Below are 11,624 nucleotides of genomic sequence, written 5' to 3' on the forward strand. Positions count from 1 at the left end.
TCTGAAAAGACCAGGAAGTGCACCCCAAAATAAAAAGTACTATAAGAAGAGTACTTTGTATGTAATTTGTGACAGCTGATATAGGAGTCTGACCACTTACTTGTGTGCATATCGTCAATATCCTACCAGCCTAAAGATAATTCTCAAAATTTATTGGTAATTGGTATTCATTTCTTATGATTTGAATTCTTTTTACTGGTGATTTTAGATGGATGAGGAAATGCTAGAGGAGGAAGTTGGGGAAATAGAAGAAGAGACAGGTACCAAGAATATGTGGGAAAGTGTGGAAAATCTCACTAAATATAATAAGGAGGCTGTTTTAGCTGGGGATTATCAGACCATTACAGAAATAGAGACCGCTTTTTACCGACTAGAAACAGAAAAGAACGAGTTGGTTGAGAAATTATCAACTTTGACAGAAGAGATAACTTCTGGAAAGGATAGATTTATCCTCCTGCAAGCTGACTTTGATAACTTTAGAAGGAGATCAGATAAAGAGAGACTATCAGTTCGAAGCGATGCACAGGGAGAAGTAATTGAGAGTCTTCTTCCAATGGTGGACAACTTTGAGAGGGCGAAGCAACAGTTACAACCAGAAACGGATAAGGAAAAACAGATTGATACGATTTTTCTAAGATAGTACTATGAGTGAACAGACCAAAAACGAAACAGACTATAGAATCAATCAAACAGAAAACAAGCTTATAATATGAGCAATTTCTATGGCAACTAAAACTTTTTATAGTAGTTGATTTCAGACTTATCTCTCACTCATGGTCAGAGTTCGAATGAGGTTTTATCAGGAGAGTAAGTCGGAGTCGTTGCTGTCTTGGATTGACATTTAACACTGTGTTTTCTTTACGCGTTACAGAAGGAGCATCATAAATTAACTAAGAGAAACCATAGTTTGTTAACAACCCAGACCTTACACCAAACTCGTATTTCAGCTAATATCAACATAATACCTTATTATGATAATACTAAATCTAAGCATCTACCTTCTAATCTCACCATCATCCATAAATAATCGACAACTATAAAGCTTGTTTCAGCTATAAGTTTATCTATAAAGCATGAAATGCAGTTAATTAGTTCCATATGAAATTACCTTGCATTTGGCAATAGTGTCAAAGTCTCATTTCTCGGCCTGGTTGTCACCATTGCCACCAGAATCATCAGTAATCTACAAAAAGCATTTTAATATGTAAATTAGATATGCCACATTTCAGGTAATGATACATGATGCTCAATCAGAATAATTTCCAGAAATAACTAACCATATTTATTGCTGATTCCGCACTATCTAAAAGGTTCGATGAAAAATTCCCTTTGCGTACTTCCTTCAAAACTTGTCCCAAAAAAGAAGCAATCATTTTAAATGATTGTGTTGTTTCTTCAAACTTGGTGTTCATAACTTGATTTTGTTGCGCAAGGTCCTCATTTTGCTTCTTGACAACTGATATTTCACCTTTCATGTTCTCCACTTCCGTAGCATTGTTGTTAACATAGCTTGACCCTTCTTTCCTCAGCAAACCTTCCACTCCAAAGATGTCGCTTTGCTTCACTCCAAATCCATAATTCAGAGGACGTTTAGGTACTTCACCTTTATACATGAGCTCATTAAAGACTGCATTCTCAATTTCAATTACGGGCTTTGAAGAAGAGGAACTCGCAAGATTTTCTTGGACCTTTTTGTTGGCATCCTCCTGTTATATAATATGAAAAGATCACTCAAAATCTATCAACCAAGAATACTATGTACAAGTAAAGAAAAAAATAAATAGACTTCAAGAGACAAGATTGATTTATAGAATTAGCTCAATGCAATGATACCACAAATTGATGAGGAAGTGTGCCCTCTTTAAAGCTTCCATCTTCTTTGGCGTAAACTGATTTGAAAATTTCCAATTCGCTAAACTCTCCTTTCTTCTCTTTCTGCAATTTCAGGAAAAAAAAATTGAAAACTGAAATTTTGAAGTTCTTAAACCGACTATCACTATATTTGTTTAACACTTTGAGTTGTTATCCCCGTAGTAGGGTTGTTGGGTGCATTGCCACTTTGCAAGGGGTGACAGAGTCGGCAACAGAGGCAGTGACATCAGCAAGCTCTCTGCTAATTGTGTCGGGCTAAGGGGAATTCAGGAGTACGTTTCCTTGTAGATGCAGGGAAGATAATAAACAGAAGAATAATCAGCCAATAGTTGCTTTATACCTGTATTCAGTTTGTTTTGTTTCTGTAACAAGTGGCAAATATTAGTTCTAGTTATTAAGATATTAGGTAAATAAGTTTTTGCAAACTTGTTTGCAGGTACATCAACATTATTAGAAGTGAAGGACTTGAGATATCACAACCAGCACTTGATCCTGTTAAATCAGTGGTTCATCACCCTATTACTGCTCGCAGGAAGAATGAAATATTGCCTTTGTTGTTTAAATTGAATAGTTTTTGCAGCTTCATGCACTGCAGATGGACTTCATTGCCTCTGCTTTCTGATGTTTTCTACTTTAAACTTGGAGTAGCCACGCACACCCGCTCCCATCCCCAGACCACCCTCCAGAATCATACTTCTTAGTTCCTGTTAAAAGTTGACTCTATTTGACAGTAATAGTGTAAGGTAACCCCGTTTCCTGATCCTAAAAGCTCTAAGTTCATGAGAATCTAGGACAACTATCTCCAAAACGTTTGAAGATTCACATAATGTATACTTCTGCAACATGGTTTATAACAGAAACGGAAAGTAGGAAGATTTTCCCAACTGCTGCTTTCAATTTCATTTGCCCGCATAGCCAACTTTTCTACATTTCTCTACTTTAACATTAGAAAACTAAAGAATGTCCTTATGTGTGAGATTAGATATGCATATACGAGTAAATATTACTCTTATTTGTTTATCAATTTTAGACTTTTATATCACTCTTATTTGTTTATGAATTTTAGACTTTTATATCACTCTTATTTGTTTATGAATTTTAGACTTAGCACCTATAGAAATTGAAATCTACAAACCAAATAGCTAGGTTGAAAAGCATACCATATCAACTCTTCGATTAGCAAAGCTTGTAGCACCACTGTTGTGCTTATTGCCTTGTAAAGCTCGAGCATTTTTTCCCATTTTAGATTTTTCCTAGTTTCATGAAACCAATGTTAGCATATATAGGTGAAACAAATAAAACTTACTAAATTTAGGATATTTTGGGGTCACAAACCATGGCCTCTGGTAAAAGCCAATAATCTACCAATTCCGTCCAACTCCTAGTGGACACTCCATCAGGCACGTTGGCATAGTTCTCTTCTCGAGATTTATTCACTGGATCGAAAAAATCCTTCTTCAATTTGTATCGATGATTGTTCCATGGTTTGTCAATACGCATCACTAGTGCCTTGTTAACTAGAGGTCCATCAGGTAACACAAAATGTTTCTTCAAAAAAAAGGAAAAACTAAGTTACGCCACATTAGTAAACAGTAAAGTAGAAAGAGAAATTCAATACTCAAGCATGCATGATTATGGTGCAAACCAATGTTAACAAAATAATTTGCCTAGCTAGTTCTGATCAGATCAGATCAGACTGATTTGATCTGTCTGATCTGATCAGCACTGATCTGATCAGAACTAGCTAGGTGAACTTAGTGATTCTGCAGAAACTTAACCCGGGGTCGGAACCCCCATGACCAAATAAAAACCTGAAAAACGGGCAACTGATTGATGAACACAGATGGAAACAGAATAAATTTAAAGCTAAATAAATAGTTAACCAAGCTAAAATAAAACTACAATTAACATAAGTGTTAAGAACAATAAATCCACATACCCGAATCATTGTAACAACATTAGTTTTTAACTGATTGTTCACAGCACGCCAACTTGGGACTCCCACTGGACAAAATGAATCATTTTTTGCAATATCTCCAAGGAAGCTCACAAGGATCTTCCCACCTTTTCGAATAGGTTGGTTGAATTCATTGAGCTTTACAATGTATATGAACCCCTTTGCATCATGCCAAACGTCTCGAGGCAGGACTGGTCCCTTTACCAGATGTCGTATTCCATCAGCATCTGTCACAGGAGCTAAATCAGACTAAAAAATCACCAAGATCGATAATTTATAGTTTGCATATTTAATGTAGAGACATGTTTACCTATAGCTATAGCCTCCACCTTCTCATCAAACTCCCTTGATTCTGGCCAATTTGGAATAATGATTCGATGTCGAAGTGTTGGTTTCTTCACAGCAGTATCACTTCCTTCTCCTTGATCAAATTCATTTTCACTCTCAGAAGCCGATTATTCAAATTCGTCCCAGTTGTAGTTTGGCATAACTTCACTCTCAACCTGATTGGATGGAGGAGATCCCAGAGGTTGAAATGCATTCTCACTCACATGCATGTATGTTGGAGGCAACTGACCTTCTTGCTTCCCGGTTCTCTTTTTCATTTCCATGGTGTCTGGTGGTGTAGGAGATTGTGACATCACATGTTTTGTTGCTCCCAAAGGTGCAACAAATGCTCTTTTCTCTAAATGTGGTTTGACACTTGTAAAAGAAGATACCGACTGTTGTGTAGCTTTTCGAGGCTGTTGTGTAGCTTTGTGAAGCAGATGGGTAGCTTTTTGACGCTGATTGGTAGCTGTTTGAGGCTGTTGGGAAGCTTTGAAAGGCTGCAAAGAAGGCTGCAAGGTAGCTTTGAAAGGCTGCAACACAGGCTGCATAGTAGGCTGGTGTGGATTCGGTGTTGACGCTTTTTGTGTTGCAATTTCAGTCAGATTGGAAAACGTAGGTCCTTTATACCATCTACTTTGTGTTGTTCCTGTAAGAGTGGGCGGAATTGGTTGTTGTAATGGGTTAGAGGATGGTTTTGTCTGGGTAAAGGATGGTTTTGATAATGCCTTCAGTTGTGGCTTTGAAACCATGGAAGTAGGCCGAGGCAAGGATGATTGTGGTGCAACCATGGTTTTTTTAGCAGCTACTGGTTGCTTAATGCGTTGTGATACTGTCCCAAATGTCTGTGACACTCCAAGTATTGGAGGCCTGAACGGTCCCCAGTTCTGGGTGGATGGGTCAGAAGATTTTGGGGACTTGGATGCAGCAATGCTCGACCCTTCGTCAATAGCTACCAATGTTCTTTTAGTCCTGTAACTCATATTTTAGTTCCTGTTCAGAAAGTAAGAAACACAATCAGCCATGAATAAAAAGGTCAGCACTATGCACTAGGCAAACCAGAACAGAAACAACTAACAAGACAGATATGCAGAAGATCCGTAACGCACTAAAGATATCACTGAGTTTCCTATATCTAGTGATTTGTGGACTGACTATGCACGCTATTTAGAAAAGAAGCTCAACGTACTTTCTCAATTGTGATAGGCTTATTGCCTTGCTTATAATGGTTGATTATGTAACCAACTTTGTATTCCAAGTTGGGAACGTTGTGAAGAATGTTATGTGTAGAGCCACAAGGAATTGTCCCTGGGTTGGGGAACTCTGTGTGAGGCAGTTGCTTTGCTTGGAACGGGCTCGGGCATCCGAGGATGAAAATTCCATGGTATGATATGGTGTATTTCTGATTTTAACTGTTTTGGTTGAGAAATCTGCTAGCTAGCTTATTGTCAGTTGCCTGAAAACAATATTTTCAGTTCTAATGGATCAAAGAGATGATCTCATAGCTGGCACACTTCCTTTTTTTTTGGTGTAGTTTAGACTGAAGTTATAAGCAATATTTTAGTTGGCCTACACTCATTTACTACACTTTTGCTCTACAGTTATGAGGGAAAGGGCAAGATGAACCTGCTACACCCTCCTTTTCTGAGATTCAGACTACAGTGAAAACTCTCAATTTTTATATTTTCATGGCACCAGGCAAAAGTTAAAGAACAATCTAAAACAAGTCATCAAACAAATCAGGAAGCTGTGAACCAGCAAAACAACATCAAGCAACAGCTGCATGTCTGACATGTATTAACAAAATGATTTGGCTACCTTATTAGTTATTCCCCATTCTGTTTTGTAAAGAAAGGAGGGGAACCATACCTGGAATAAAGATCTTTGCTGCTTGATTCAGAGAGCCTAAATCAGTAATATCCTGAGCCTGTAGTTTTAAGAAAATGATTCTCAAGAGAGTTATACATTCCATAGGAGAGAAAACGGGCGATAAAAGGATCAATATTACAATACAAATGAGCTTAGAGGAGCGTGAACAAAGCTAACTATAATTATATAAAGTTGGTGGTCACATATGATTCTCAAAGTCAAAAGACATAGAAAGAGGATCCAATGGGTGATCCAGCAGCTTAGTATAGTAGTAAATGGCAGCTTTGAAGAGGTGGATGCACATTGTTAATTGTTAACATGAATGCAGAACACAAACATCTACGAGAGAATCAAGCCTGAATTGCAGAACTCGAAACAGACAGAAACATAAATGAAGAAATGTAAGTCTTTAAGCCCAAAGAAGTAAAAGTCATCTCTTGGCCTAATAAATTGAATAATAAAAGGAAGATAAGCATTTTAGTCAAATATTTTGTATACGTCAATATGCACCGGGACACATGAATATCATGCATTCCCCAATAATACATCAACATTATCCAAGTAAAATAGAAGTAAAGAGGTAACGTGTTGATACTTGTGTAATACAGGAAACTAATGGAGTGATGTTTACTGTAATAAACAATGAAATCTAGTGAATTGTTTTTAGCAATATTTAACATTGGAGTCATTTCATGATTAACTCACAGCATTTCACTAATCTTACAGATTCACGGTTTGTCTGTATGGTTCTCCTTAGATAGCCAGGCATGATATTTTGGCAACTCTGACAGATACGCTTTGTCAAAGGGGGGTAAAACTTTCAGAACCAAGACAGATGCATATAAATGAGAATCAATCTTTTCCAATAAACCTTATTGTTTAGTTATAATGGACCAACCCACCCCTGACACACATTTTCTTGTGTACCACAGGCTCAACAAAAAGGGGAAGAAAAGCAACAACAACACTGCAACAACAATGAACCAAATCAAATACAAAAGGGGGAAATCACAAAAAAAAAAAGATAAATTGCCCCCTTTTCATGGAATAACAGTATAAAAATCTTTGTATCACCATCAAAGAAACTAGTAGTAGGGTACTTGGACATTAGTAGACAATAAAATAAGTGAGTATAAATTAAGTATATAACTCATTATTCAACCAGATTAAACAATATGACTCACAACGTCATGAACAAATACAAATCCAAAGCAAAACAATAAAAAATAAGCATAATCAATTGGTCTCACCCTCTTCCTCTACTGGTAAAGAATCCCCTAAATCAAACACATCTCTAGGATTGTTCTTAACAACATGCAACCATCCCTTTTGTATCTCATCTTCTATGTAAAAAACTTGTTTTGCTTGAGATGAGAATACAAATGGATCATCTTGCAACAATCGTCCAGAATGCATCAATTTAGAGAAATTAACACATACTCCGCCATTTGGATATGCTTTTACACCCCTATGAATGTCTACCCAATCACAACGAAACAATACAACTTTGTAATCTCCGTAATAATCTAATTCATAGATATCTTTCACTTTTCCATAGTAGGCATCTCCATCCGCTTCGACCATAATTCCTGAATTTTGTGTCAAAAGACGAGAAACGCGATCCGTGGAAAGGAATTTGTATCCATTGATTATGTATCCTTTTAATTTTCTACCATAAGAATGCAAACCACCCGCCAAAGCTTTTCTTAGTTTCCCATATTCGGTAGTTGCATCTATGTAATGTACCTACGATGATACATCATTAAATCAAATACATTTTTTTTAAAAGAAGTATGTATTCACATTAAAAGAACTTAAGTAACCTTATTTTGCAGCCACCCTCCAAATTCATTGATGATCCAGTTACTTTCATCACTCTCCGTGACAGGATTTTGTAAGTTCATTTGACGTTTCTCGGTTAAAAATTCACTTCATGGAAGAAGAACAACATTAAAAATCATCTATTATAACAATTGATAATTCAAAAGAAAACCAACATAATACTTACTCCAGATCCCCTTTTATCTCATCAGAGTGAAGCAAAATGTAGCGATGAGCTTGTTTTAAGCTTTTGTCATCAAGGCGAATGCTGACCTCCTTCCCAATAACTCGACCACCGGAATTAAAGTAATCATTGGGATTTGGAATGTCATCATCCATCCTTTTAGGTATGTTGAAGATGGTCTTTGAAGGAAATAATGCCCTTGGTCCAAGTATGCATTCTATGTTAAGTCTAATAAATGCGGTTCAGTATTAATTAACAAGTTAATAATTCAGTGAGATCAAGTGAGCTGAATGCCTAGCTAGAGGCCGCTTCAGTTCAAGTGGAATTAATGATATTAATCCACAGCTTACTCTTGACTGAACCCGTAGGGTCACACAAATAGTACGTAAACGGATCGAGTATTTAATGGCATTAAATACTCTATCTATGGATATTCGGAATCGACGGATCTTGGTTTCAGTGGGAGCTGAGATCGTCACAGGCAAGAAATGAATACTCCGGAAACGATGATATTACCGGAAACGGAAATATGGATCGTATCGGAAATATAAATATTATCCAAGTCGTAGATGTTGCCGGAAACGGAAACATGGTACGTATCGGAAAATATTATCGGAAATGGAAATATTACCAGAATCGGAAATATTGCCGGAAACGGAAATATTGTCAGAATCGGAAATATTACCGGAATCGGAAAATAATTCCGGAAACGGAAATATTAAATATTTGTTCGAAACCGAAATTAATTCCGGAATCGGAAATGTTAAATATTGTTCGTATCGGAAATGAATTCCGGAATCGGAAATTTAATCGGAAGCGTATCGTACGAAAAAGCATCGGACGAGGCCTGCCGGACGAGGGCCCAGCACGAAGCCAGGCCATCGCCCAGCAAGCCAAGCGCGCCACACAAACAGCCACGCCAGGCCCAGCGCAAGGCCAGGCCCAGCAGGCCGTGGCAGCGCGGTCAGCGCGCGCGCGCGCTGTGCTTGCGTGGGCTTGTGGCTCGCGCAGGCCTCGCTGCGTGGGCTAATGCTCGCACGCACGCATGGGCGGCCCATCGTGGCTGCCGTGTGTGTGTGCGTAAGTGTTTGTGTTCGTGCACGTTTCCTAAAACGTGCAGAGTTCGGTTAATGATTAAATTCCTAATTCTATTTGATAAATTAATTAAATTAGAGTTCTTGTAGGATTCTAGGTTTAATTAATTTGTATCTGAATAGGATTCCAATTCCCTTTCCATAACCCTATAAATATGTGGCCTGGGTTCACAATTTATAACGAGTTTCAAAGTATTCAAAGTGAGTTTTTGAGAGAAAAATTCAGCCACACATCTTGCTCAAAAGTGCCGAAAATTCTAGTACCTTAAGGGCGATTCTAGTTGGTCAATCTTAAGGCGGATCCGGACGTGCTGTGGACTATCTACGGAGGGACGACACTTGGAGTCCTAAAGACTTGTTCTTGTTCGGTTCGGGCGCATCTAGGGAAGGCACGCAACAAAGAGTATGCATCTAAACTATGCTATATGATTATGTGTAAATAATATGTATTCCTGGCTAAATGGTTTTTCTGCATGATTTATGAATTGTCATATGTATCATAATCTAACAGTGGTATCACGAGCCTCTTATTATTTTCATAATCTAAATTGCATGAACATGGTTAAATATTACAAATTTGCAAGAATTAAAAGGGGTGATTAATTTTCGTAATTGTTAATTAATTGCAAATTGCGTTTATTTAATTATACGTACGCAGTTTTTCGGCAGTTTCTTCGTTACTCATCCAAATCGAGTGATTTTTGTGTCAATTCCGCATGTAAAAGGCATTCTAAAATTTTGACAAAAAAAGTATTTTTCTGCCGAACCTATGACTTTTCGAAGGTTTTAGTTTTTCGAATGCAAAATTTCGTAAATTTAAGATGTTAAATTAAATATTTGCGATTCTTGTTGATAAATCTTGAATTTTTGATTGACCTACTGTATATGTTTAACAAGTTTGAATGCCTAGCGTTGTTAATTATGCAATCTAATTTGTAATTATGATTAATTTGTTGAAAATTAGAATAATTTAGAATTAATTTGATTTTCATAATTAATTATAATTTAATTAGATACCTATGATTAAAAACCACCATAAAAATTGTAAATTTATGATCAATTTTAAATTTTTATGACCTAGACTTGAATCCATGTAAATCGGAAATCAATTGAATAATAAATTTTCGATTTTTTCGCCCTAAAATTATGAAATTAATATTATTTATTAATTTGTCATTAATTTTAAATATAAATTTTAAATTTTTATGCGATTCGTTCATAAAACTTGCACGCACAAAGCAATGGACGCTTCGTGTTACCCATAAGGGGTGTTGTATAGTGCGGGCATGCGACGACGAGCAAGGGAGCTCGTCGCCCGTGCGGCACGAATGCAATGAGCAAGGGCGTGGTGCACGAGCACAAGGCAGCAGCCCTGCCTTGTGTCGTGGGCCACGAGCTATGAACAAATGGGCATGGGCGAAAGGCAAGCCAAGGCAGTCGCGTGTGGGCAGCAAGCGAGCTGCGCCACAACGCGCGCTGCCTCGCGCAAGAGCGCGCAGCCTCGCGCGCAGCGAACGCAAGCTCGCGTGCCACGAGCGTTGCGCCCAGCGTTGCTCGCGCGCACTGCGAGCGATGGCTCGCGCGCACAGCGAGCGATGGCTCGCGCGCATAGCGAGCGATGGCTCGCGCGCACAGCGAGCGATGTCGCGCGCCAAGCGAGCGATGTCGCGCGCCCAGCGAGCGATGGCTCGCGCGCCCAGCGAGCGATGTCGCGCGCACAGCGAGCGCTGGCGAGCGCGCACTGCGAGCGATGGCTCGCGTGCGACGAGCGCTGGCGCGCGCGCAGCAAGCACCACAGCGTGCGATGGCTTGCGATGGAGATGCAGCAGCTATGCGACGAGCGCATGGGCTGCACGCACATGGCCAGCGATGGCTGTGTGTGTGCGGCCCATGGGCGTGCAATGCGTAGGGTGTTTGCGTTACGATTAGATCGTTTTGAATGTTTAATTTGAAAATTTCAGTTCACGTAATTTTAATTAATTTTAAAATTAATAATTTAAATTATTTTCTTGGATTTTAATTTTGAATATTGTAATTATAATAAATGTTATTTATTCTAATTATTTTACTAAAATTAAAATCATGAATTAATTTAAATACGACTGAAATTAAATTAAACTTTTTGGATTCAATTATAAATTTATATGAGCTTTAAATTTTAATTAAATTTGTATGTTTCCGGTTAGACTAGAAATACATTTTTATGTTTAAAATTAGTAAAGCATATGAATTTATTGGTTTAAGTGGGAGCGCTTTTTAGTCATAAACTCTTGATTAGGTCTACAAATCCTTAAGGTTAAAACAACTTGATTAGAATTAATAAGGACTGAATAATTGGTAGATTATTGGTGCCCTTGATTAATTGCTGCAAATATTTACGTGATGCATAATGTGTTTTACTAACCAGCTATGTGGGCCATTCATGATAATGAATGGGTGAATGGTATATATTGTATATGTACTATTTTGCAGGTTATGAAGTGACTAGTATGGCCCAAAT

At 38.0% G+C, this 11,624-nt stretch overlaps 2 protein-coding genes across 2 annotated transcripts; one reads left to right on the forward strand and one right to left on the reverse strand.

Moving 5' to 3' along the window:
• The first annotated feature begins 208 nt into the window (after positions 1–208).
• Positions 209–640, forward strand: LOC130469930 (uncharacterized). Its single transcript, XM_056839461.1, has one exon. It carries the CDS (start codon positions 209–211, stop codon positions 638–640), a length of 432 nt encoding a protein of 143 aa, XP_056695439.1.
• Positions 641–4,284: 3,644 nt separating this feature from the next.
• LOC130469931 (extensin-like) lies at positions 4,285–4,908 on the reverse strand. Its single transcript, XM_056839462.1, has one exon. The coding sequence runs from the start codon at positions 4,906–4,908 to the stop codon at positions 4,285–4,287; it is 624 nt and encodes a 207-aa protein (XP_056695440.1).
• Positions 4,909–11,624: the final 6,716 nt, after the last annotated feature.

This window comes from Spinacia oleracea, chromosome 3, assembly GCF_020520425.1.
Source record: "Spinacia oleracea cultivar Varoflay chromosome 3, BTI_SOV_V1, whole genome shotgun sequence".
NCBI classification, from domain to species: Eukaryota; Viridiplantae; Streptophyta; class Magnoliopsida; order Caryophyllales; family Amaranthaceae; genus Spinacia; species Spinacia oleracea.

Coding starts and splice junctions, on each gene's coding strand:
- LOC130469930 (XM_056839461.1), top strand. CDS start 209: ATGGATGAGGAAATGCTAGAGGAGGAAGTTGGGGAAATAGAAGAAGAG.
- LOC130469931 (XM_056839462.1), bottom strand. CDS start 4,908: ATGGTTTCAAAGCCACAACTGAAGGCATTATCAAAACCATCCTTTACC.